This window comes from Pseudopipra pipra, chromosome 13, assembly GCF_036250125.1.
Source record: "Pseudopipra pipra isolate bDixPip1 chromosome 13, bDixPip1.hap1, whole genome shotgun sequence".
Lineage (NCBI taxonomy): Eukaryota > Metazoa > Chordata > Aves > Passeriformes > Pipridae > Pseudopipra > Pseudopipra pipra.
This window is the reverse complement of record NC_087561.1, coordinates 19801433-19829068: the sequence shown is the minus strand read 5'-3', so window position 1 is coordinate 19829068 and position 27636 is coordinate 19801433. Positions and strand designations below refer to the sequence as shown.

Sequence of the window (27636 nt, the reverse complement as noted above, 5' to 3'; positions counted from 1 at the left end):
GAACAGTGGCCTGGCTCCTTCCCTCCTGGACAATGTGAGACCGTACACCAAAAATCAGTTTCCATGAATACTTGCAGAGCAGGAGATGGCTTCAAACAAGGCGTGTTGTGCCGTAGATCAGGGAATCATGGAATGGAAAGGACCTTAAAAATCATCCAGTTCCAACCTCCTGCTGTGGGCAGAGACACCTTCCACTAGACCAGGCTGCTCCAACCTGGCCTTGGACACTTCCAGGGATGGGGCAGCCACAGCTTCTCTGGGCAACCTGTGCCAGGGCCTCCCCACCCTCATTGTAAAAACATCTTCCTTTGTTTTGTGTTGGGGATCCCACAAAAATTCCTTCTCTCTGTGGGCTCATGTCTAGACACGTGGATGTGGCACTTGGTTATAACTGCGTTGGCCTTGGCAGAGCTGAGGGAACAGCTGGACTTGGTGCTCTCGGAAGGCTCCTCCAACCCAAACGACTCCGTGGTTCGATGTAACACAACTCGTCCGGGCATCGGAACAAGGTTCGAGCTGAAGGGACTTAATCAGTCAGGGAAAGAGGATTTTCTTCACCAAAAAATGAAGCTGAAACACAAGACCTTTGGGAAGCTTTAGGGAATTGTTGGTTTGAACATGATCCTGCAAGTGTAGCCGGGCTGGGAGGCGACTGTGACAAAGGAGATGCTGGAGAAGGCAGGTGGGATCCTGCCAGGAACGGTTTAGAAAGAGCTGTTTGGTTCAGCCTGTGGAGTTACAAGGGCAGGGGGGGCTGGAGGGTCTGGGGGGTGTTGGGTGTGTCCATGCTAAAGGCATGAGCTCATCAGCCCTCTCAGAGCTGTTTGCATATGGACAAATGTGTTTATACACACACAACAGTTCACCCAGAGGGATTTCGGAGCCCAACCCAGCACTTCCTCATGTTCCCCTGGCTTATCTCTCTTCCCCCTGCCTGGCTCTTCTCTGGCTCCCTCTGACCCCCAAGGTCTGTGGGTGTCCCTTCTCCCCTCACACAACAAAAAAGTGGGAGCACTTAGTGAAGGTGAAGAGCATTAAAAATAAATATCGTTTATAATATTGCAACATCAGCCTGGGACAGGGCTGCAGGCTCTCGCCATGCACAGATCCTTCCTTGCCCAGAGACCCACTTTCCCAATTAAAAAAAACCCTTTTTTCCCCATTTTCTTAAGCCTGTAAAAGCAGAGGGTAAAGGCAAAAAAAAAAAAAAAAAAAAAGGCATTTTTAACAGGAGGGAACAGAAGGCAGACAACGTCTCCACGTGATAAAATTTTATTACAAAATATGAGATGGATTAATAGTCACAGGGGAGTTTGGCAGGGGAGAAGGAGTTCTGTAACAAACACAGCATCACCAGCGAAATAAATCTTCCACCCAAGTTCTCCAGGGCCCCAATTTCTTTCACATTGTGTTCATCTTGCACAGGAAAGGATCACCCTGAATCCACAGCCCCACGAAGCCACACCGCACTTTTTTTGCCTATTTACAGCGATTTTCTCCCTGTTATCATACAGAGACCAGGCCCCACCTCCTGGCCTTCCATCAGCTCCTTGGAAAGCTTTTCCCAAGTCCCTGTCACCCCAGTGTCCCCTGGGATTGGGGCTGGAGGCTGGGATCACCACAAGGTTCCATCAGCATCGCTCCCTGTCTCCCCGTCCTTCTCCCCAGAAACAGCCACGAAAATGCCATGAAATGCCATAAAATGCCATGAAATGCCATAAAATGCCATGAAATGCCATAAAATGCCATGAAAGGCAAACCTAGAGCTGTCCACTTCTGTACATATAAAAATAGAGAAATAAAAGCCAAGGCTTGCTGTGGTTTTCCTCTTTTTTTAAAAAAGAAAACACACCAAGTGTTGCCTTTGCATAGCCAAGCATTTGCATGGCAGCACTTTGCATACAGAGCAGTGGGGCTGGGCTGGGCTGGGCTGTTAAGACACTTCTTCCTCTGCCCCCCCATCAAATTTAAAAAAAATATATATATTTATATATATATACACAGAGAGAGGACAAGGAGGTGCATTTTTTTTCTTTAGTGAAAATAAAAAAAAAGAGATTATCAGGAAAATTATTTAAAATTTCAAGCTGCCTGTTGGTTGGTCTGGCTTTGGAGTGGTTTTTAGCCAACTGGTTTTGGGCCCCCCTCAGAATCACAGCAGAGCTTTCCTTCTCCAAAAAGCAGAGGGGGGCAAAGGGACCCCTCTGAGAGGGCCAGGGATGGGAGTGACCCCTCGACAGCAGGGGGACCCCGTGCCTTGTGCTTTAGCTCAGGCTTTGAGGAGGTTCAACAACAAAAGGTGCACCAAAAAGCCATCTTGGAGCGTGGAGGTTGGGATTGCAGCCATGGGAGCTCCTGGGGGACGTGGGGACACAGGTTCCCCGTGCCAGGGCTCATCCATGGAGGGGCTGAGCTGTGCCAGTGGAGGGAGTGGAGCTCAGCAGGTCCCAGCATGGCCATGGGGGGTCCCCACCAACCTCATCAAGCCAGCCTGAGCTTCCTGGAGACACCCTGAGCCTCCTGGAGACACAGGCGGGGGACTGGCTGAGGCATCTCCACACTGTGCTGAAATTCCTTTGGGATGAGCTTGTCCGGGCCGCTCCACCACTGCTCTCCAAGAGGCTTTTCCATCATCAGAGACCTTCCCTGGGGCTCTCCAGATCCACCTCCCAGCCACAAGGCAAGAGGTAAAACTGTCCCCTGTGGTTCTACCTTAGCTGGGAGGGGGTGGCACCGCAGGTCCAACCTCCCAGGTGAGCTCAGGTCACCAGAAGGAGCCCGGGTCGTGGGGGTGGCATTGGCAAGGTCCTGCCCTGTGCCCCAGAGAGGAGCCAGAGCCCACAGCCAACAAGGGACATGGCCAACGAGCCCCTTGGCCCCACAGCCAGCCAATCCTCATGGAGCTGCCACAACGAGCAACGGAAGAGTTGGAAAAGGGATTGGAAAAAGCACTTGGAGGTCCATCCACGTGGTCAGCTGGGTATGAGCCAGGCCCTCCGACCTTCACTTGAGCTCGATGTCAAGAGGTTGCTGATGTCAGACCCTCCAGCCCTGGTGCTGAGGGCTGGAAAGCCCTTCCCATGTACCATTGGAAAAGCCACCTAAGCCACCTCCAGCAATTCCATGGCCTGACATTCCCACCCTGCCTGAGAGCCAAAGAGCCACCCCAAGGGCTCCCGGCAGCGCTGGGCCATCAGCCGTGGGCACATCACCCACCCCAAAGCCTACACCACACCACGGACCCCCCAGATCCTCCCTGCCCTCCTCTTCTGCCACAGGTGCCCCTCAGCTTTATTTATCCAAGGAAAAGCACGAGCAGGACCCCAAGGATGGGCTGTGGCTCCCGTGCAGTTTGACACCAGCAGAGAGGAGTGGCCTCCACATTCCCACCAGTCAAAGATGCCCCAGTTCAGTGTGGCCTCTCATCCCACGCTGCAGACACACATCAGGCCACGGGGCACCTAAATTTGTTCGAGGAGAAATAAAAGAGGAGGAGGGTGTGAGGAAAATCAATATTCAGTTGGACACACCAGGCCCATTATTTGTTCTTGATTTATTTATGACCCACACAGCTGCTGTTGGAACTGGCAGGGCCTGGCTCTTGTCCTGCCCAAATTTAACCCCTGGTAGGCTTTGGAGAGCGGGTGATGTGCCCCACGTGTCGTGGCACCCCACAGCAAGGAGGGAAGGTGCTCACGGAGCCCGAGGTCATGAACTTGTGAGGTAGGTAAATGTGATTACAATCTGAACAGGAGGATTTATTGGAATTTGTTTCAAAGATGCTTTTTTTCTATTTTTTTTCCCCTCATCTGAAGGTGATGAAATGGCAACAGCACAGGCCTGGTGTGATCGGCGACCACAGAGTCCTTGTGTGCGTCTTCTGGAGAAAGGCACCACCGGTGTCTTCTGGGAAACCAGACCTTCATCAGTGGCTTTTTGGGTGGCTTCAAACCCATGCCAGTCCTCCCAGAGACACCTGAAGTCAAAATTCATCTTGGAAGCAGAAATGCTAAGGACACAACCGAAAAACCTCGCCAAGCAGGGCAGGTGTGTGCTGAGCTGAGCTGCTGCCAGGAAACCACAGCTGGGCTCAACAGGACACAGGTGGGGCTTCTGTCACCTGCTTTTGTGCTGTCCCTTGCTTGAAGGCACGTCAGGTGAGTATGTCATAGGTCTTCTCCTCTTATGCCCCCACAGAGACTGGGATTGTCAACCCAAACAGCCCTGGGCACGTGCTCCTGTTCTCACACGGCAGAGGTGCCACCTTCATGGTCACACCATGGGGCAAAGTGTCACATCCATGGCCATGCCAAGGGGCAAGGTGTCACACCATGGGGCAAAGTGTCACATCCATGGCCATGCCAAGGGGCAAGGTGTCACACCATGGGGCAAAGTGTCACATCCATGGCCATGCCAAGGGGCAAGGTGTCCCATCCACGGTCACTTCATGGGACAAGGTGCCACATCCATGGTCACACCATGAGACAAGGGGTCACACCATGGGACAAGGTGTCCCATCCACGGTCACTTCATGGGACAAGGTGCCACATCCATGGTCACACCATGGGGCGAGGTGTCACATCCATGGTCACACCATGGGAGAAGGTGTCACATCCATGGCCATGCCATGGGGCAGTCCAAGAGGGTCCAAGCTGCTGACCCGTCACATCCCTCCTGGGCCTCACCAAAGGCACCACCCTGGAAGGGGTAAAAAAACCATCCCAAAGAACTTGAGGCACGAAGGACAGTTGCTCCTGAGTGACAAATAAATAGCAGGTTTGCCAGAAGAAAGCCCTTTGGAATCCAAGGTCTGTCAGCCCAGTGGCACCGGGAGCCTCGTCAGGAGATCAGTCTGTAATTAGAACTCATTGTAAACGAGCCAGTTGGGTTTTAATTTCTTTTAAAACCAGAAAGAGTGGGGGACAGGCCTGGCAGGGGGTTCACCCGCCATCCCTGCCCTGCCAGTTGATCACAGCGTGGGTTTGTTCCTATGTACAGCACGAGGGGAGGCCCCTTGGAGGCGGAAAGAGTTCCAGCTGCTCTTGGAGAAGTGTGGGAAGGAGGCAACTCCTAGTTCTGGTGCCTCTTCATGTGCAGGGCCAGGTGGTCGGAGCGGGAGAAGCAGCGGCCGCAGGCGAGGCACTTGAAGGGCTTGGCCCCCGTGTGCTTCCGATAGTGCCGGGTGAGCTCGTCGGAGCGGGCGAAGCGCCAGTCACAGCCCTCCCAGGTGCACTTGTAGGGCTTCTCACCTGCGGGGGACAGCCACAGGTCACGGGCACAGCCTCCCAGAAACCCACCCCGTCCCCTGGGAGACGCCCAACTTCCCCAGGAGAACCAGCGAGGGCACTCTGGCACTGCCAGGGCTCGCCCGGAGTCACCGCGGGCATCGTGGACTGCGGAGCTGCAGCAGCCACGGCTTGCCCCTCTTCACCCCGCTCCCACTTTGCTTTCCAGGCTTGTTTTCATGTCCCACTTTGCTTTCTAGGCTTGTTTTCTAGGGCTGCCCGTCTTCCTGTTGCATTTTGGAGCATTTCTGGCTTAAAAAAAAAACCAACTTTTGAGTTTGTTGTGATTTTTAAATAAAAAGTCAAGAGTTCCTAAGGAAAGTGTCACTGCTCATACAGGTGTGGGGGATTTTCCTGTTGGATTTTGGACCATTTCTGGCTTAAAAATAAACTTTTGAGTTTGTTGGGATTTTTTTTTTCAAATGAAAAGTCAGGAATTCCTAAGGAAGGTGATGCTGCTTATATAGGTGGGGAGGATTTTCCTGTCAGATTTTGGAACGTTTCTGGCTTAAAAAAAAAAAAAAAACAACTTCTGAGTTTGTTGGGTTTTTTTCAATAAAAAGTCAAGAGTTCCTAAGAAAGGTGTTGCTGCTCATACAGGCGGGAGGGATTTTCCTGTTGGATTTTGGAGCATTTCTGGCTTAAAAAAAACCCAAACTTTGGAGTTTGTTGTTGGTTTGGGTTTTTTTTAAATGAAAAGTCAGGAATTCCTAAGGAAGGTGTCGCTGCTCATACAGGTGGGGGGGATTTTCCTGTTGGATTTTGGAGCATTTCTGGCTTAAAAAAAAAACTTTTGAGTTTGTTGGGATTTTTTTTTTCAAATGAAAAGTCAGGAATTCCTAAGGAAGGTTGTGCTGCCCATACAGGTGGTGGGGAGCATGAGAAGGAAGACAGGAATTACAGCACTGACCTTTTTTGGAGACCACCACCCAGGGATGGTGGCTGTCCCATGCCTGGAATTGTTCAAAGACAGGCCTTGGAGCAACCTGGCCTAGTGGAAGGTGTCCCTAAAGTCCTAGCTGACCTCCAAAGACCCCTCCTAACCCACACCACTCCTTGGTTCCATGATCTGAGAATGTTGCCCAGCTGCTTCTGGCAACTTGAGGGCTCCTGTCTCACCAAAACGGAGATCAGAAGAGTGTCCCATCCACTGCCAACGTTTGCTGGCACCAAAATGGGTGAGGAATTAAAATTTTTCCTTTTCCCCCAGGGAACACTCCGTCTTCCTCTCCCAAACGCCCGTTTACAGGTGACATGAGGTGTGGGGGGTGACCTCGGCTGGCCACCAGGTGCCCACCAAGCTGCTCCACTGCTCAGCAGCAGGGGGAGGGAGAAAATAAGCTAGAAAAAAACCCTTTGTGGGTCAAGATAAATGGAGTTTGATGTTGGAGAATATTTTCTCCAGGCTGAGCCCCCCCGCAGCTCCCTCAGAAGTTCTCCTTGTGCTCCATTCCCTTCCCTGGACACGCTCCAGCCCCTCAGTGTCTCCCTGCCTCGGAGTTCACCCGGGGAGCAGCTCTGTACACAACACATTGTGTTTTCCTCGGGGTGATGTAATGCCTCTGCCCTCCTCCCTCCCTCCCTCACACACCTATTTTCCCCAACTGAAACCCATTAAATCACGCAACTCCCGGGCCAGCTGGGAACTGGGCTGGAAAAGCCAGTGGCCGCTTCCAACCGCCTGCGTGCCCGGGTTGTGGAGCTTGAACCCTGGCTGCAGCCCTCTCCACGCAAGGGTGTGGCGCTCTCAAATATTAGCCCTCGCTCTTAACAGCCTGAACAAGCAGGCAGAGTTCAGGGAATGTGCTGACTTTCCCGACCTCAAATATTTACCGTCGCAGCGGCCAATTGCCGCGCGCGGCGTCGCGGCCCAGCGCACGTACGCCCGCGCCCGGCGTGCACAGGCATGTGTGCCCCGCTCTCACACGCTCCCCACGCAGCGGCCCTGCCTTCCCCGCAGCCCCTGGGCCTGGCACAGCCGGGGGATCGTGCCGTGGATCGGGTCGGAAGGCACCTCAAAGCTCGTCTCGTGTCCCGCGGGCAGGGGCACCTTCCGCTGGATGAGGCGCCTTCCGAACCGGCTTTGGGCACTTCCAGGGCTGGGCAAGGGGCAGGAGCACCTTCCACTAGACCAGGCGCCTTCCGAACCAGCTTTGGGCACTTCCAGGGCTGGGCAAGGGGCAGGAGCACCTTCCACTAGACTACAGTGCTCCAGGCTCCTTCCAAGCTGGCCCTGAACACTTCCAGGGGTGAAGAAGGGTCAGGGGCACCTTCCACTAGACCAGGCTCATTCCAAACCGGTCTTGAGCACTTCCAGGGCTGGGGAAGGGGCACGGGCACCTTCCAAGCCAGTCTTGAACACTTCCAGGGGTGAAGAAGGGTCAGGGGCACCTTCCACTAGACCAGGCTCATTCCAAGCTGGCCTTGAGCACTTCCAGGGGTAATAAAGGGGCAGGGGCACCTTCCACTAGGCCACATTGCTCCAGGCTCATTCCAAGCTGGCCTTGAGAACTTCCAGGGGAGGGGAAGCCACGTTTGGGCAGGAAAGTGAAAACACTGGGCCACAGCAAGATCTCCAGGGCCTTGCCCGCAGCGGTGAAACCTGGAGGAGACAGGTCGCCAGGACCACATCCTGCTCCTCAAAAAACCCCTGGAGGCTGCACCACGGGGAGGAGGGAGGTGTGTTTTTTATGGCTCAGGGAAATACAGGTTCTGCAGAGGGTTTTCCAGCAGTTGGCCGGGTGTTTTATGGGATCTGGGGGTGCCTCAGCGTGCCAAGACAAAGGCGGGATTCGCCCACCCAGTGCAGCCCAGACATTGTCCCCAGCAGGTCACCTGGCTGGGTCAGCCACGAGGCCCTTCGGTTGTAAACAATACCAGGTTGATCTCCAGGATGGAAACCATTGTCCCAGGAGCTGGCTCCATCTCCCAGGACAGCACGGCAGGGCAGGCTCAAACAAAGGGCCCGAACGGGCATTCCCGGCCCCGGGGGAGGCGGGGGAGCAGCCACGGGTTAGATATTTAATCTCACAATGGCTCCCAGGAAATGAATGGTGTCTCCAGGAGAGGGACACAGCCCAGCCCACAGCAAAACCACAAGGAAAGATCTCAGAGATCAGGTACTTCTCAGCCCAGGCAGGGAATGGGGAGAAAGGACATGATTAACCCTTCAGGGGATGGAGCTGAGGTGGCATCGGGCAGGAGCTGGGATGGGTCCTGCCATTGCAGCTCCAGTGAGGTGAGAGCCTCAAAAGCAAAACATGAGGCTTAAAATATTGGATGCAGAAACCCCGAGCCTGCCTGTGTCTGGCCCTGGATTGGATTCCCTTCTTTTTACTCGCTCCACACCACCAAAAGTTCTCTTAACTACTCAGGTCACACCCTCCCTCACCTCTATGCCCTTCCCTCTTCGAGTAAGTGAAGTGGAAGGAGGCAAACACACGAGGCTTTCCAACCCAGTTACTGGGAAACCTGGAAAAACCACCACATTTGATTGGATTTAAAAGCCACCCAGGTTTTCCTGGACACCTCTTTATACTGCCTGACTCAGGTGGGTCATGGAGCTCTGAAGTGAAGGGGGAAAGAGAGTTTTCATTTTAAAGCAGAGCCCTGTGACAAAGGCCTGTCACCACCCAGCTTTGGGAGCAGGGACAACATCCTTCCTGTTCCTTTCTGTGCTGGTCTCCAGCCCACTCCTACCCAGATCCTGCCAAAAAAATATTGTACCTCACACACACAAAGAAAAATTCTTTGCTGGAGTGTTCAAGGGGCTGATAAGGGGAGAAGGGAAGGGAGCCAAGAGCAGGAAGCGATTCCCAGCCACGGGATGGGGTTTGGTCGTTGTTCATAAAAAAAGAAAAGTGAACTCTGGGCCAGCTTAATTGCTTTCAGTAAAGATCAGCCCTTCTATAAAAGAGATTTATGAGGGCACTGATGGTTCCTGGACTACCAGGGGATCTGATAAAGTTTCAGGTATAATAAATGCCTTAATGAGGGGACCTGGGCTTGAATGCACAAGTGGCACCGAGGGGAGCTGGCTGTGGTGGGAGCTGCTCTGGGCTGGGCACTCTGTTTGCACCAGCGAGGGCACCCCTGCCCTGGGAAGGAGGGCACAGCCCTTCTGTGCATGGATTTGGAGCCCTTCTGGAGGTGGGTTGGGAGCGATGCACCACTGGCAGCTGCTGAGGGGACACGAGTGGTCAGTGTAAACAGGGAGGCACGAGGGGTCCCCTCCCTTCCTGGGGAGTCACAGGGGTGCTGACAAAAAAGAGACAGCCCTTGTCTCCTCAGAGGTCCTGTGCAGGCAACACAGGCCTTCACACAATCCTTCTGTGGGAGAAGCAGGATCAGATCTGGGGAGGATCTGGGAGATCTCAAAGGAAGAGCTCAGAGTGACAGAGGATCCCAGAATCCCAGACTGGGTTAGGTTGGAAGGGACCTTAAAGTTCATCCAGTCCCACCCCCTGCCATGGGCAGGGACACCTTCCACTAGTCCAAGCTGCTCCAAGCCCTGTCCAACCTGCCCTTGGACACTTCCAGGGATGGGGCAGCCACAGCTTCTCAGGGAAACCTGTACCAGGGTCTCCCCACCCTCTTCCCAACATCCCATCTAACCTTGCCCTCTTTTTGGGGGGTTTAGGAGGCATCTCTTCCAAACCATTGACTCGAGAGCCTCCCAGAGTTCTCCTAAATTCCAGACCATCCCAGCAGAAGGCAAGCAAGGCAATCCACTATAAACCAGCACAACCCCTGGAGTTTTCTCAGCATTAACAGCAGCAGACCTGCCTGTGCTCCTTATCCTGACCAGATGAAACAGCTCAGTGACATTCTCAGCACCATTAACAGGACAGGGAAGGAGCACAGGCAGCATTTCCTGGTGCTGTGCTGCTCTTACCTGTGTGAGTCCTCTGATGTGCCTTCAGGTGGGAGCTCTTGGTATAAACTTTGGAGCAACCTGCAAGAACAGGAAAAAACCCCACAATTTCCTCATGAGAAAGGGGCCCTTGCTCAAACAGTCTCTGATATTTGAGGTGAGGGACAGAGCTGGGTAATGCAAATAAGCCTGGCTGTATTACTTGGGTTCAGCAGGAACTAAAGAGCATTTGTTCTCCCAGACAGACAGGCCTTTACATCATCTTTGGACACAATCCTGACACCCCTGGCCATTGTGCTGGGAATTAGGGGGGGAAGAATCAGGCACAAACATTCAAACCTCCCCTTCCTCCACCAGATCTTCCAGGCAGGATAAAAACACTCAATTCACCCCCATTAGCTGCTGGCTTTGTGCTGCCGTTTGTCTCTCTGGATTCCAGACATAACTGATATCACTTTGCAAGGCTGGAGGGAAGGTGTATTTTGTAACAGTCCCAGCCCCAGTAGACGTGGTAAAAATGTCCCAGGCAGCAGGAGACATCAGGTACAGTGTGGAGCCACTACTTGCCTTCCAGGATCCAGAATAAAGCCAGTGGGAAGTGCTTCCAGAAGCTCAGCAAGAACAGGTTTAATCAAAGAAAGGGTCTGACCGAAACACTGTGATCTGGGCAGAAGTTTCAACAGCAGGTGTGTCAAAACGAGTCCTCAGCTCCTCTTTTCAGTCAGAGAGAGCCCAGGAGAGCCCCTCCTGCTGCCTTCCTGGCCCTGCTGCTTTGTGTTTTGACAAGCAGACTAAAATATGAATTTGAATTTTTATGACCTGCATAATGGCCCCATTTTCCATTCCAGCGTTTCCACCCAGCCTAAAGAAGCCTCTTGCCCCACATCAGCCCTTGGTCCCGTCCTGCTCAGGTGGTGGGAGACCTTATCCCTCCTGGCTGGGGGGCACAAGGGTTGGTGACCCACTTCAGTTCTGCTGCTGGTGCTCTGAAGCCTCACACTTGGAAGAGAAATCATGGAATCACAGACTGGTTTGGATTGGAAGGGACCTTAAAGCCCATCCAGTCCCATCCCCTGCCATGGGCAGGGACACCTTCCACCAGCCCAGATTGTTCCAACCTGGCCTTGGACATTTCCAGGGATGGAGCAGCCACAGCTTCTCTGGGCAACCTGTGCCAGGGCCTCCCCACCCTCCCAGCCCAGAATTCCTCCCCAGCATCCCATCTAACTCTGGCAGTTTGAAGCCATTCCCCCTGTCGTGTCCCTCCAGGCCTTTGTCCAAATCCCTCTCCAAGTCTCTTGGAGCCCCTTTAGGGCCTAGAAGGTGCTGGATGGGGCTTTGCAAATACATCTCCCCCATTCCCGCAGTTCCAGGTGTGAATTCTCCCTGTGTCCCTTCCCTGCCTCACACAGCCCATGGCAGTGAGAGCTGCTGCCCCTGCCAGAAGTCCTGACTGGTCTCACCTCCAGCTGAACCTCAGAGTGAGCCCAGCTCTGTCTCTGCATGTACACACCCCTCAGACACCCAGTGTTTGTTCAACACAGGTTGCTGAGGGGTTTTTTTTGCACCACAGACCAAAATCCTGCTGAAAACAGGTGAGTTTTGCCTTGGTACTTCATCTTACAGGATCAGACTCTTCCTCAGAGCAGCGAGACAAGAGCAAGGAGTCTGTCCCAGAGCAGTGCTCCACTTACACCCTTCAGATGGAAGGTAAAAAGCAGCACATGCTGTCAACCCCAAGAACATGGGGGCAGCTGCTGGCTCAGAAAATCCCTGCTCTGCAGGTTGCCAGAGGGTGGGAAGGGGTAAGATCCTGGAGACAGGACCTGGACCAGGCAAAGCCTCTGAGCTGCCTTGCTCCAGACACTCCTACACCACAGAAAGAGCACATAAATCTCCCAGGAGGCAGGTAGGAAATGACTCTCCTCAGTTCAAACACCCCCTTGGGAAAACTGTTTGCTAATCCACTACTGGTCAGCAGCTGGAGATCAGCCCAGGAAGTGGGAGGTGTGTGTCCCTGCCCTGGGAGTGGGGATTTTCAAGCCCTCACTCTGCTCTCAGCTGGGATCTCTCACTTGGGATTTGCTTCCCTCCTGTGTGTCACAGAATCCCAGAATTGTCTGTGGCAGGAGGGACCTTCCACCCCCTGCCATAGGCAGGGACACCTGGTTGCTCCAGCCTGGCCTTGAATACTTCCAGGGGTGGGGAATGAAGGAAGGAATGAGTGAATGTGAGTTTGCAGCTGTGGGTCCAGGGAACTCGGCAAGGTCTCCACCTGCCAAGGCACCACAGACGTCCATCGTTAGATGGACACCTCATGGAGTGGGAAGGCACAGGGAACAGCTTCAGCTCTGGGCTGGACAAGTTTCATACAATGAGGGTGGGGAGGCCCTGGCACAGGTTGCCCAGAAAAGCCGTGGCTGCCCCATCCCTGGAAGTGTCCAAGGCCAGGTTGGAGCAACCTGGGATAGTGAAAGTGTCCCTGCCCATGGCAGGGGTGGAACTGAGAGATCTTTAAGGTCCTTCCAATCCAAACCAGTCTATGATTCCACTGAAATGCCCTTCCACACCACCGTGATGCAGGACACGAAGCCATGGAAGGACATGACATGAAGACCCTCAACTTCATTGCCTGTTTGGAAGAATTGGGGCTACAGAGAGAGACCATCAAGGCTGCTTGTGGAAATTACTTCCTGGTTTTCCACCCTATATGAGAGAGCAGGAAAGGAAGAGTCAGTGAGAAAGGCAGTGTGCTTTCACCTGCAGAGGTGATTCCACGTGGGGTTATTCAAGACCAGAGCAAAACAGGCAGCTGAGGAGCAGCTTTCCAGGAGCATCCCTATGCTTTGCAGGACCTCTCTGCCCCTCAGAGCCAGGCTTGCTTTTGCCAGAGCATGAAGGGGAGAGGGAAAGGGAGACAACAGGCACCAGATAGTGCAGGTGGGATCAACCTCTTCTATTCCCTCCCACTTCCCCAGGGCTCTCCGCTGGACTCCACAGCTCCCTCCATCACGCAGATAAGAGGATCTGAGATTAAAAAAGAGGCCCAAGGCAGCCCCCAGCCATCCTCAGGGTGCCAAGAGACACCCCCGAAGCCAAGCCCTGCACACACCTGGGTAGTCACAGTGGTGGATCCTCCTCTTCTCCAGCTCAGGGTTGTTGCGCCGGTTGTACTTGGGGGGCTGCATGACAATGTGCCCCTGGGAGAGGGTCCCGACGCCATTGGGGACCGGGGGCACCTGGGATGACTGGACCAGTTTCAGTCCAAAAGTGGCCTCGTAGGACGGCGGGGGGGAGATGGTGTTGATGAGCTCGGGCTGGTTCTCTGGGCTGCCCGGCTGCGAGTTGGGGGGCGAGGGGGGCAGGGTGACCCCCGGGGCAGGGTAGAACTGCCCGGAGATGTTGAAGCTGCCCTGTCCCTGGGACACGTGTGGGTACTGCTTCAGCGGCCCCGCCGGCGGGACGGGCCTGTGGCCCACGCTGGCCATGGTGCTGCCCGTGGCCATGGTGACCCCGCCGAGGCAGCTGACGGCCGTGGTGGTGCTGCCCGAGGACGTCAGGGCGGGGACGTCGGCACTGCCACCACCCAGGGGCAGCTGGTAGAGCTGGGAGGGCTGGGGGGGGGCAGACAAGGGGACCTCCGAGGGCATCTCCTGCTTGATGAAGATGTTGTTGACCGCCACCGACTGGGGCATGCTGAACACGCTGGTGAAGTCGGGCAGGGTCTGCGTGGGGCCGGGCGCCGACGAGCAGGGCTGGGCGAAGCCGGTGCCGGGCTCGGTTTTGATCTGTGGGAAGGGTGCCATGGGTTTGGGGGGCCGGTAGAGCCCCGTGCGCAGGTGGGTCGTGTCCGGCAGGATGACGTTGATGTTGACGCTGTAGGGGGTGGAGCTGGGCTTCTCCGTGGAGAAGAACTCGTCCACCACCGAGGCGCTCTCCCGACGGTACTTCTTGTCCGGCAGCATCGGGATGGGGGGCACCTCGCTGGAAAGGTACTTGTCCATCTCAGAGCGTGCCTGGGGCAAAAAAACACGGACAGGAGAACTTGGGAAGAGGAACTTGGGAAGAGGAACCTGGGAAGAGAGGTCCCCCCTGGTTGTGGGGGCAATGCCCAACAGGGATTTGAGCCAGCAGGAAAGGGGGAGAGCGTCAGGAATGGCCCAGGAGCCACAGGCTGAGCTGATTTAGCTCAGTCTGACTCAGCCAGACGCCCCAGCAGTGAATCACTGTCCTCTGCCCCACTTCCCTCCTCCATATCTCCACTGGTAACACAGAGGATGCAGGTAGGGGAGGAATACAGCCTGATAAGGGGGAGACAAGCTTTGGGCACAAAGCCTTGGGCACACAAAGGAGAGACTGACACTAGGAATGGGAGGAAAGCAGAAGCTCTGCTCCAGCCATGCTCTCACACCTTGGGCATGTTGGATTTGCAGTGCACCTTGGACATGCTGGCTCTGGTCTCCTTCAAACTCAGCAGCCTGAGATGGGTTTTATTCTGGGGCAGTGTCTTTAATTACCTGAGAAATTCTAGGACAGTATCTTTAATTAATTGAGAATAATTTGGGCCTAGAAATCTAAGTGTTGTTGTTCAGTGCACTCTGAGCCTAAGATGGAAACCTCCAGGCACACTCTTACTGCCTCACCTTGGCAGAGTGACTCAGCCCTCACTTCACCTTTGGCTTAGTCCTGGTTTTACAGAGCTGTTTTTACAAGCCTGGGTCCTCCAAGCTAACAGGACTTCTGGCTCAGACAAGCAGGTTCCTTCCCCTCCTGGTTCCTGTCTGCTGTGGCATCCCACTGGATCCAGGCCCAATAACTCAGCAACCTGATGGAGCAATCCTCTAGGAAATTCATCCCCTGGCGTTGGATGACTCAAGTTCTGCTCTCTGTGGTTACAGATACCAGCTCTAACGCTCTTCTGCAAAGCTCCAGCCTTTAATTATGTGGTTATCCATGTGTCAAGCTCCTTGCAAAGCCCTCGGAGACTCATTCATATGTAGAGGAGCTGGCAGAACCGCCAGGTTTCCCTGGCAGAGCCCTCAGTGCACTCCAGGAGCACGAGCTGATCTCAGCCCACGCCCTGCCCAGGGTTGTACAGCCCTGAACTATGTCACCAGAGTGCCAGGGGCCAAAGTCAGCCCTGCTGCAACTCCACTGCTCATAACAAAGCTGGAGGGGGGCCAAGAGACTTCCTTGTCCTTTCCAGCAAAACGTATCACCCGGGATCCAGCTCATTCCAAGGGCCTTTGCCCCTCCGGGAGCACAACTGGGCGCTTGGCTGAGCTGGCACCTCCCCTGGCACAGGGACGGGCACAAATACAGCCTCTGCTCCACTGATACAGCCTCTGCTCCAGGAATACAGCCTCTGCTCCACTGATACAGCCTCTGCTCCAGGAATACAGCCTCTGCTCCACTGATACAGCCTCTTCTCCACAAATACAGCCTCTGCTCCACAAATACAGCCTCTGCTCCACAAATACAGCCTCTGCTCCACTGATACAGCCTCTGCTCCACAAATACAGCCTCCTGTCCACAAATACACCCTCCTCTCCACAAATACAGCCTCTTCTCCAGAAATACAGCCTCTGCTCCACTGATACAGCCTCCTGTCCACAAATACAGCCTCCGCTCCACAAATACAGCCTCCTGTCCACAAATACACCCTCCTCTCCACAAATACACCTCCTCTCCACAGATACAGCCTCCCGTCCAGAAATACACCCTCCTCTCCACAAATACACCTCCTCTCCACAAGTACACCTCCTCTCTACAAATACAGCCTCTTCTCCACAAATACAGCCTCTTCTCCAGGGACAGGAGCTCAGGGAAGCCAGGCTGGGAAGGGCTACACTGCCCCAGAACACAGTGCACCAGACTGGGACTGGGGTGTGTGCCCACTGCACTGGGAATCCTATGGAATCATGGAATCTTTATGGTGGGAAAAGACCTCTAAGATCATCAAATCCAACCATAACATGTCCATCCTCATCAGGCCCTGAAAAGTCCCTTGTTAAAGGAAGCTCAAACAACCCCCTCACGTGCTCCAGAGAGGGAACTCTCACTCAGGAGGAACCTAAAGCCACTCACAGAGTCATGGAATATCCTGAGATGCAAGGGATCCACCACGATCATCCAGTCCAACTCCTGGCCCTGCACAGACACCCCAACAATCCCCCCTGTCCCTCAGAGTGTTGTCCAAACCCTCCTGGAGCTCTGGCAGCCTTGGGGCTGTGCCCACTGCCCTGGGGAGCCTGGGCAGTGCCAACCACCCTCTGGGGGAAGAACCTTTCCCTGAGATCCAACCTGAGCCTGCCCTGGCACAGCTCCAGCCATTCCTGGGTCCTGTCACCAGAGATCAGCCCCTGCCCTCCCTTTATTCCCAAAGGCATCAGTGGGAGGCAGGGAAGGGACTCCGAGACCCTTCACCTCCATCCTCCCAGAGGGCTCCAAAGCCCTGATTTCCTCCCAGTGTCCAGCCTGGGTTCCTGCCCTAAGGAGAACCACTCCAAAGCTTTGGAGCTGAGCCCTGGGTGCTCCTGGCACCCAGACTGGCACGGGTTCCCTTGGGAGTCAGCTCCAGGCAGTGGCAGTGGCTCCGGATGCCACACATACCTGAGCAGTGAAGGGCCCCTGGCCACTCCAGCAGGGAAGGTGCTGGATGCCTTTTACTTCCACACTTCTCTTATCTCTGGCATTTCACTTTCTCACCTCCAGTTCCCAAGGGAAGGTCTCCTCCCCACTCCTCCAGTGGGGCAGGTGACCAGGCAGGCGGATAAAGGTGGAAAGGTGTGGATTTTAGAGGTCCTTCCCAAACTAACTGGTTCCATGGAGGGCCCTAATTTCAGATGCCAGAGGTGCATCCTCAGCTGGAGCCCCCCTGCCCTCTGCCTGCCCCCCCCTTCGGTGTCACCCAACATCCCTTTCTCCCACAACCCCCCTACCTGCAGAGCACAGTCTTCTCCCTATTTTTCCACTAAAACCCAATTCCCTTTCTTTCCTTCAGGCTTCCCAGGAGGGTGTTGAGGGGCAGCAGTGGGGTGTCACCACATGGGAGGACACCAGTGGGGACTGCCTGTGGCTGCAGCCCCCCTGCTGTGCGTGTGTGTGCAGGACCTGGACAACAATGGAATTGTCCCATGGAAAGCTCCACTATGGAGGCCCAGAGTTCCAGCATCCTTCCAACAGGGAGAAACAGGCACTTCTTGTTTGTGGCCCAGAAACACGTGGTAACCACAGACCCCCTGGCACTGCTCAGCGAGGGGGTGGTGCTTCAGACCCCAAAGCACTTCCCAAGCAGAGCTCCATCCAAAACCAGGGTGGTTGAGGGAGCTGGAGGGGCTCAGCCTGGAGAAAAGGAGGCTCAGGGGGGACCTTCTGGCTCTGCAACTCCCTGACAGGAGGGGGGAGCCGGGGGGGGATTGGGCTCTGCTCCCAGGGAACAAGGGACAGGAGGAGAGGGAACGGCCTCCAGCTGTGCCAGGGTGGGCTTAGATTGGATATTAGGAAAAAATTCCTTCATGGAAAGGGCTGTCCAGCCCTGGCACAGCTGCCCAGGGGAAGGGTGGAGTCCCATCCATCCCTGGAAGGATTTAACAGCCCTGTGGATGTGGCACCTGGGGACATGGGTCAGTGATGGCCTTGGCACTGCTGGACCTGATGGTCTTGGAGAGCTTCTCCAAATTAAACAATTCCATGAGTCCGTGAAGTCCTCGGCCCAGGGTGGGCACAGCAAGGGTGACCCAGTGCAGACATGCCTGGGTGGGATCCCCCTGAATTCAGGTGCCTCAGGCTGTCACTCAGGGCTCCTGTCACAGCCCCTGGGATCCAGTTCAGGGATTAACTGGAGCCATGAAGGACACACAGGTGCCTGGGGACTGGCAGAGTTGGAGGGACGTGCCCTGCCTGGTGGTGGGGGCAGAAGGAGGGAGTGGAGGTGCCACCTTGTCCTCACAGTGGATCTGGGTGGGTGGGGGGATGTCCCATCAGTGGTCCCTCACCAAGGGGAGCAGGAGGATGCAGGGGGAGGAATGAGGGAAGTGACTCACCTCCAGAATGAGTGGTGGCATCCGCTGGTCCATCCTCATGGGGTGCAGCTGTGGGACACAGCACGGGGTTAGTGGGGTGTCCACCCCTGCAGGCCCCCCCAGACACCCCTGGCCATGGAGGGCATTGCCCCCCACAGCCCCCACAGCCCCCCACAGCCCCCACAGCCCCCACAGCCCCCCACAGCCCCCCACAGCCCCCACAGCCCCCACAGCCCCCCACAGCCCCCCACAGCCTGCCCACCCTGTGCCCGCCATCTCCTCCCACTCCACACCCCATGCAAGCACCTGATGGTTGCCCACCACAGGTTGATGGTTGCCCACCATGGGTTGGGACTTGCCCAAGGAGGAACAGTGAAGCCTCTTTGGCTTCTCACAGGGAAAGCAAAGCCAGCTGAGAAGCACAGAGCTCTGCAGAGGAGACTTTGAGGCACACAGAGCAAAGACCTTCGGAGACATCCAGCCCAGTGAAACCAGTCTGTCCTCCCAGTTCCCTGCTGGGCAGGCAGGAACATTCCTGCTGTGTGCTGGGAATGGGCTGGAAGCCCCTGGAGCAGACAGCAAGGGCTGAGCCCCAACACTCACTCCCCAAGCCATGCAGGAGGGTTTTTTGGTGCAGAGCAGGGGCTGTGATGAACCCCAACACCCCCCAGGGTGGGCACCCACCACGAGGGGCTGGGACAGCAGCAGTGGGACAGCTCCATGAACTCAACCCAGCCCCTGCAAGGTGATGTTCTCACATCACACTGCTGCCAGGCTCCCACACACAGAGGACTTGAGGGAATCCTACCTCCCCAGGGACCTTCTCTGCCATTTGCCCTCAGCTGGCCCGTTCCTGTGCTTCCTTCCAAGGTGGAAAGACTTTGCCAGGATTTACATCTGCTTTAGCATTCCCTGTATGCCAACAGTAAACGTTGTGCATACACAGCCTCTCCTCTCCTGCCTCAGTTCCCCCCAGATTTTCACAGAGGGCCAAGGACTCTTCCCAAATCCCTCCCCCAGACCCAGATCCTTTCCCCAAGGTCAGTGCTCCAAACAGGCCACAGTCCTCCGGCACCAAGTAGGGGGGAAGAGTTTTATCCAAATCCCAAACCAGTATTTATCAGCCTTCTGAGGGTTCTGCCTGTGTCCCATTCTCCCTCCACGTCCTTCTCCTGCTCACTTCCAGTGTGTCCATCTTCTCCACAACCCCTTGGTTCCATCTGCTCTCCCATTCCTCCAGTCCAGCAGGTGGTAAAGCTCCTCTCCCCTCCCGGTTTGGGGCCACTCACACATCATCAGGCTGGTCATGAGACCAGCAAGGGCTCCAAACCAGCACAGCCTTCCCTCTGTCCCACAGAAAACCAGTAAAACCAACTCAGTGGACTCATTTTTGAGGTGTCCACGTTCTGGGAGCTGCATCCAAATGGAAGATGGAGAGCTGCTGGGCTCCATGTGCCCATGGAAGCACGAGGAGATGCTTAAACATAAATTCTCCTGAGGTTTGGGCTTGAAAGCTGTGTCCCATCACCCCCATCAGCTGGAAGAACCAGCTTCAGAAGCACCTGCATCCTTCAGCCAAGCTCCTTCACAGGGAATCCTGAGCCTGCAGCAGCTGGATCCTCCTGCTGGGGTCAACCTCACCAGGAGACCACCAAACCCTCTGCTCTGGCAGCTGTCTGCAGTCCAGCCTGGCCTTGGAGAGTGCAGACACAGAGGAAGGACTGAGGGCAAAGGGGCAGGGAGCCCCATAGACACTGGGGCTCTGCATCCTCACCCAGATCCATGGACACAGGAGCTCTGCATCCTCACCCAGATCCATGGACACTGGGGCTCTGCATCCTCACCAAGATCCATGGACACTGGGGCTCCTCCTCTTCCATCCCAAGCAGGTCCTGGGTGCATCCCTGCCTGGGACAGCTCCAGCCTCTTTGGGGGGCTCACACAAAACAGGAATGACCTGGACTGATCAGCCCATCCCTTCCTCCCTATCCTCCAGCCACGGGCGGGGAATGAACATTTCCTTACTTTTTTATGAAGGACTGAACTTATCACACCCCCAGGGCACTCAGTTCATCAGCAGGGCACAAGATGCCCACCATGACATGGGGAAAGCCCTCAGGGCCTTCCAGATGAAGAACCAGATGAAGGTGATCCAGATGGGATCACCTTCCTATAGCAGGGACACCTTCCACTGTCCCAGGTTGCTCCAATCGGCCCCTGGACACTCCCAGGGATGGGGCAGCCACAGCTTCTCTGGGCAACCTGTGCCAGGGCCTCCCCACCTTCACAGCCAAAAATCCCTTCCCAATATCCCATCTAACCCTACTGTCTTTCATTTGAAGTCACCCTTGGTGTGGCCAGGAAGGCAAAGCCAAGAGGAACAGTCTTTCACACAGTCAAAGCACTGAACTCTGGGTGTATTTTCCCCTCAAACATCAGAGTCTCTGTTTTTTACCCCAAAGGAGCATCTCTTCAACTTGCCAGAGAAAAGAAAACTGAAATAAAACTGAGAAGAAAACACAAACAAGCACTTTGTCCACCCCAGTAAGGCCACTGGACACCAGTTTGTGTGACTGGAGCAGCAGGCCCGTGTCACGCTCAGCACTGGCACGTCCCAACCTGGCCACCAAAATTCCCAGGAAGGCAAGATAACCTTGGGAGCAGCTCTGGGAGGGCTGTGTGGTGTGGAACCCCCCAGCCCTGCAGGCCACTCACTCACTGAAGATGCAATGACACCCCAGCTCCCCAGAGTGGATTCTCCCGTGGCTCACGGGTGTGGACACAAACCTTCCCTCTCTGCCAGAGTCCATAAATCCTGCAGGAACTTGGAGACCTGCAAGCCCTGGAGCCCTCTCTCCCTCCTTCAGGTGTTGTCAAAGCCAGGTGAGGTGTTATCAGGACACGGATCAATACAAGCAGAGTCCAAGACAAACATTTCTGGGGAGGACTGAGATAAAGCCCCGCTGAAGCCAACGGTGGGGATTAACCAGGAGCATGGTTAGCACAGCGGGGCTGCGAGGGGGACTGTCTGTCCCGTGATTAAACGCTTTCTAATCTGCAGTTGATAAATAACAAACGGTCAGAGAAACATCAGGCGTTGTCAGCACAGCAGAGAACAAGGCGAGAAATCAATGTTTGCTAAACAGGCAACGAGCTTGTAAAGCTGCCACAGGGAGGGGCTGGGGGGGAGAGGCCTCAGGGGGGGGACTCTCAGCCTTGAGCCCAGTGCTCATTCTTGCCTGGCCAAAGCCCCCATCCCATTTTCCAGGTAGGAGACCCCTTCCCAGCTGGGTTCCCAGGCACCCCCCAGCAGTGGTGCTGTGCTGGTCACTGGTGCAAAGAGCTTTGGGGACAGAGGTGCCAGCAAAATGTCCCTGCAGGGCAGCCAATGGCACAACCCTGTGTCCAGCTCTGGGGAACAACAGAAGGACATGGAGCTGCTGGAGTAAATCCAGAGGAGGCCACGGAGATGCTCCAAGTGCTGGAGCCCCTCTGCTCTGGAGCCAGGCTGGGAGAGCTGGGGGGGTCACCTGGAGAAGAGAAGGCTCCAGGGAGAGCTGAGAGCCCCTTGCAGGGCCTAAAGGGGCTCCAGGAGAGCTGGAGAGGGACTGGGGACAAGGGATGGAGGGACAGGACAAGGGAGAATTGCTTTAAATTGGAGTAGGACAGGTTTAGGTTGCATATTGGGAAGGAATTCTTCCCTGGAAGGGTGGGGAGGCCCTGGCACAGGTTGCCCAGAGAAGCTGTGGCTGCCCCATCCCTGGAAGTGTCCAAAGGCAGGTTGGAGCAACATGGGACAGTGGAAGGTGTCCCTGCCCACTGCAGGGGGTGGGACTGGACGGGCTTTAAGGTCCCTTCCAACCCAACCCACTCCAGGATTCCATGACATGGGGGTTCAAGGGATGGGGGAATGGCAGGATTCTCCATCCAGAGGCAAAGGGGGCCCCTCCTCAGGCCCAGGCACAGACAGTTGTGCCCGTTGTGCCAGCCCTGGGATTACCCAGCACAGCCTTTCTCATACATGCACCTGCATGAAACTCCAGCCTCCAAGGGAATCAGCAAACAATGGGCAGGATAATCATCAATCAACCCCCCTGGCAAGTACCTGGCAGTGCCCCTTTACAGGCTCACATTATAAATAGACCGTATTTATATACAGATTTGGTTCAATATCAGCATTTATTGTCTCCTAGTTAAATATTGACCTGTGTAAATATTTGTTTCTCTGATCATTTGGGTTTGATACCGACCTCGATCGACGTTCTTTTTTCTGTTTGTTCCTCAAGTCTTCTGGAACTCTCTGTAAAACGGGATTAGCAAAGAAAGCCCCGGGACTCTTCCTTTGGCTGCTGGAAACAACAGAGCTGAGCCACACTCGGAGCTCCTGGGGGAGGTGGCTGGGCTGGGGCAGGGCCCAGATGGGCTCCTCTGCTCACTCTGTCTCACAAGGCTTTGAAGAGACTCCAGGATTAGGTGCTGCCCTCAAAGAATCACAGAATTCTTTGGGTTGGAGAAGACCTCTCTAAGGTCACAGAGTCCAACCACTGGATCTCCCAGTCCAACCGTTTCTCTGTTCCCTGCAGCAATTCCCTGCCAGGCCATGGATAAGCACAGTGAGCCCCCCACACTGCCCAGACCTGGGGGTCCCAAACCATCATCCCACTGAGCTTGTTGTAAAGATGCTGTAAAATCCCACCAGGAGCAGGGGGAGATGGGGACAACCGAAATCCTTTGGGAGGGAGGGGGGCTGGGGAGCAGAATTCATCCCCTGCACACAGAGGGGGTCACAGCTGGCCCCCAGGGGTGTTGGGGGTGTCTCTGTCACACACAGTGGGCAAAATTCACCTGGTTTGGCCCCTGGAAAGTGGGGATTGACATGGAAATCTCTGTGCAAGCTCTCCCTGGAGCCCATGGAGAAGCCTCCCACAGGTGATCCACCCCACCACCTTCCCACCTACGAGAGCAGCTGCTGGAGGAGGACAAAGATCCCCCTCTCTCCAGGTTTTTACCTCATGGATGGCCCAGGAGCAGAGCCAGGCAGCTCCACAGGGTTATTCCAGTGCTCCTTCATTTGTGTTTGAACTACCCAAGGTGATTATCACCTCTGAGGAACCAGGAATTTGCCTGAGGCCAAGAGTCACCATCCAGGCAGATGTGGGCAGCTGGGAGGCTGCCTGGCCTCTGGCAGCACCATTCCCAGCAGACTTGCTGACTCTGTTTGCTATTCCTTCCCTCCAACAGCTGATAAAGGCTCCCTCAGAGGCAATCTCCCTGGGTTAGTTATCAGGGGAATCATTCCACCGCAGCCAGGGATCCCAAAGGCCAAGGAAACCAGGAAAAACACCCTCAGCCAATGCCAAGGTCAAGTGCCTGGAAGAGGAGCAGTCCAAGAGAGCAAGGAGAAACCTTTCCAGAAATAAAGCCATAAATGGACTGAAAAATAACCAAACTGAGCCTGGAGCCAGTCCTGGCCCAGCCACAGCTTCTCCAGACCTTATGGAGCAGCACCTTATGGAGCAGGTCTAGGTGAGGGGGCCAGGTTGGCATTAGAGCAGCTCCACACTGGTTTCCCCTTTTGCAGAACTCCAAAGTGCCACCTCAGCACCAAAAGGAGCCCAAAGGCAGGTGGGACACAGGGACAGTGTGTCCCCTCCCTGGCATGAGGGCTGTGCTCAAGGTGTGGCGGGGGGGGCAAGGGGAATCAAGGGAGCTGTACCTTCACACACAGCCTTCAGGAGATTCTGATCCTGTGATTTCTGAGCTGCCAAACCCACCTAAGCCAGCTGGAGGTTTTCCATCAGGCCAAAGAGGCCCCCAGTGCTGGAGGCTGAGCTGGGCTGACTCTTGGTGTGAGTTGCTACAGCCATTTGGATGGTTTTTGGGGAAAGATGAAATGATTTAATGCTGTTTCCACTCCTGGAAGGTCAGGAAGTTTGGAGCTACTTCAGCCCCAGCCAAAACATGCCATGTAAACTCAAGTGTTTCTGAGTTTACATGTGCATAAATCAATGCTGAATTTGGACACCAACCAGGAGCAGGTGCCACCATTTCTCCTTCTGGATCCAGCCCCCACCCCAGCACACCTTCTCCCTGACTCTGGGAAGATGGAAGCACTTGGATGTCATCACCAGGATGACCTGGACAAATTTATCCCCCTGTTTCCAGCTGTTTCCTGGCCACAGGACACTGGGCTTGTCCTTGAACCTTCCAGCTCCCCCTGGTTACACTTCCCTGCAAGTCCTGAGCAGAGCATGATGTGGGAGAGCTCCCAGGGAGCTTCCCCAGTTGGCTTATGGTGGGATTCAGCCCACCCCACCCAAGCCATGGAGAAGCTCCCACTCATCACCTCAGCCCTGATCCAAGGCAGCACATTCCCAGGGCTGACAAAGGCAGGGTGAGTCACCCACTGCTTGCTGGGACTTGTGGAGCCCTCCTGGCATTGAGCACATCCAAAATCAGCCAGAGAGCCTGTTCTTCCCAGGGAAATGCAGCAGGCACCCCGTGCCAGGCCAGGTTTCACGTGCAGACAGCAAATCCCCCCCTGGCCCTGCACTTCCTCCCCAAACCACTCGGCAAAACAAAGCAAACCAACCCCGAGGCAGGGGGGAACATGGTGTGGGAACGAGCAGGTCTTTGGGCCAGCCCTTCTCTGAGGTTTGCCCAGCTCAGGGCCAAGGGGACACTGCCAGAACAGGGATGGAGGGGATGTGGGAGCAGCCCCATCCACTGCAGCCCCTTGTGCCACCCTAGAACCATGGAATGCTTTGGGTTGGACCTTGCAGATCATCTCGTTCCAACCCTGTGCCATGAGCAGGGACTTCTGTGCTGCCAGGAGGGCCCTGGTGTTGGCCTGAGAGCAGAAAGATTCCAGATCCAGTCCCTTCGGCTTAAAGCCTCTCTCTCCACATTTTCCCTATAAATGAATTCCAATCGCTGTTAATTAAGGGGCACTGATTAAGGCAATCAACAGTTCCTGTGGGAAGGCTCCAAGCCCTGCAGAAGCTCCAGACAGAGCATTTTGGAGCCCAGGGTTTGCCAGCCCCCGGGAAACAGGAGGGCTGTGACACTCCTCAGGTCCCAGAGGGGATGACAAACAGCCAAATTAATAGTTTTGAGCTCTCCCACGACACAGAAACACCAGATATTCAAAGTCACTCAGAACAAAACGCTATGAAATGTTCCGGATGATCAGTTGGGAAGGGGAATTTGAACTTTCCCATTCAAATGAACAAACTTGGGTCATTTCCACTCTCAAACCTGTTCACTGGGAGAAGGATTTTAATTTGGGTATATCCAGCCACCCCTGGGCACCCTCGACTGTCCCTGAGGAGCAGCACAGCGATGGTGTTGCACAGGCAGCATTAAAACCTTGGGCTGGGGAGGATCCACATCCTCTGTCCTCTCCAGGAGGGGTTCAGATTCATGACATTCGTGTGTGATAACAGAGGGAAAATATTCTTTCCTCCTGCAAGGTGATAAGTACCATGGCTTTGGATAAAGACCCACTACACTGGGACCGATTCCTTGTCATTCCCATCTCCTGCTTCTACTGGAAATACTACAAAGAGGAAGGTCAGGAAATGCATTTTAATACTTGCAAATCCTGGTCTTGGTGGAAACTTGAAGGTCCCCCCGTCACATAAAAAAAAAAAAAAAACCACAAATAAAAAATAACAATTTTGCATGAATTCTCCCAGCATTTCTGAACTTAATGAAAGATTCTTTGTTTGAGTTTCAAGCTGAGCTTGAAAGGGGCTGAACCTCTTTAATGTGGTAAACAGCCCATGGGGGTTTTTTTGGAGAGTTTTCATGCAAGCTCAAGTTCTGAGAACATCTGAATGGTAAACAGGAGTTCTCCAATCCCCAAAGCCCAGCCGGACCCTGTGACTCAGGTAATTCTCCAATGGAGCACAAGAAAAGCAAATACTGTAATCAAGGGGCTCAGCTAACGAGACGCTAAGTGCGATTATTTGCAGTGGATGGGTTAGATAAAAGAACTCACTGGAGCAGGGAAGGAGGAGAAAATAGCGCGGGGAAGGTGCCCAAACAGGTTTGAGAAGGGAAAACTCACAGTTGATGATGCACCGGCCAGAAATGCGTTACCCTAAACCCCGGTGAGTAAGTTCAGGTGACGGTGTTTGCTTCCCACACACTGTGCAGGAAGGGCGATAAAGGGAAATCCGTTGCCTTCGTTATGGAGTCGGAGTCTCCTGCTCATTCCCTCCCTTCCCAGGTTTCCATTTGGGTTTTTTAATGTTAAAAACCGACCCCACCAGACGCTTTTGCAGCGAATCCCCAACCCCTGGGCGGGCACGTGGGGAAGAGTGAGGAGCACAAGGACAGCACACCTGTAAATCCTTGTCTGTCCCAGCGCTGCCCCTTTCCCTCTCTCCCCACCTCCCGAGCCAAACTTCCCCCGGGCAGAACAATCAGCCTTTGTCCCACCCAGACAAAGCCACGGAGCTCCAGAGCTCAAAGTTCGGAGCTGTTCCATCCTCCTCGGAGCTCCCCCACCCACACCTGGGGAACTCCTGGGTCTGGGGGGGGGGGGCTCAGAAACATCAAAGAACAAATATTGGGAGCGAAATGCCCGAATTTCCCAGGTTTTGGCTCGGTGGTAACACCATTTTTATCCACAGGTCCTGCTGACTCTGGATCTGCTCCCACCACAGTGAGACCACCCCCTGACACGTGGGTGGGTCAGGGGCTCTCCCTGAGGGTCCTCCTGCCAAACCGGAGGGATAATTGGATCCTTCCCGGGGATCTGGCCTAGCCCCCCGTGGCCCTGCAGGCACAAAGCCCAGCAGACTTGCAAATCCACGGGCTGGGCCTGAAAGCATCGGGATCAGCTGATCCCAAAGCAAAACAGCGGGAAGGGAGGGATCCCTCCAGCCAGAGACCGTGCAGGGCTCAGCAGGCAGCTCCCACCGGGAGGGGTCGGGGGATCCCACTCCTCCTTGCCCAGATTTAACTTGCTGTCTGTCCCCACCTTCCTGCCCACCCTGGAGCTGCCCGGGCTGCCAGCACCCTCAGGAAATGAATTTTGTACACTTCCCTGGATTCAGTGGACATTTCTGACCCCTTCTGCAAAGCCAGGAGGATCCCAAAGGGCAGAACATCCCAGCCAGCTGAGGGGGAGTGAGGTACCACTGCCCAGGGAAGCACGTTCTGGGTGGAGCAGCTCGGGAAGAGGAAGAAGGGACTGGGCACGGAGTCCTGGGCAGGTCACACCAGCCTGCTCCGCTTCCACGCCTGGAAATGTGGGATCCTGAGCTCAGCTGGGCACAGAGGGAGGATGGGGGAGGGCTGAAGGAGTCACCAGCTCTCCCAGGGCTGTGGGTGGTGGCTCGAGTGACATGTGCTGGTGCAAACCTGCCCAGTCCCCTCACACGGTCACCAGCTGGCAGGGACACCTCTGATTGCAACACCAGGAGCTCGGGGACTGTCCCCAAAC

At 55.0% G+C, this 27636-nt stretch overlaps 1 protein-coding gene across 2 annotated transcripts in view; it reads right to left on the bottom strand.

Annotated features, from left to right (window-relative positions):
• Window positions 1-1256: 1256 nt before the first annotated feature.
• Window positions 1257-27636, bottom strand: part of LOC135421653 (Krueppel-like factor 5) — a 32102-nt gene continuing 5722 nt past the window's right edge. The window contains exons 2-5 of one of the 2 annotated variants that reach the window (XM_064670267.1): window positions 18204-18251; window positions 13271-14174; window positions 10180-10239; window positions 1257-5249 (exon numbers count right to left, since the gene is read on the bottom strand). In XM_064670267.1, coding sequence (XP_064526337.1) covers window positions 5071-5249; window positions 10180-10239; window positions 13271-14174; window positions 18204-18251 — 1191 coding nt within the window. In that variant the 3' untranslated portion in view covers window positions 1257-5070. The other variant, XM_064670268.1, reaches the window with a different exon arrangement.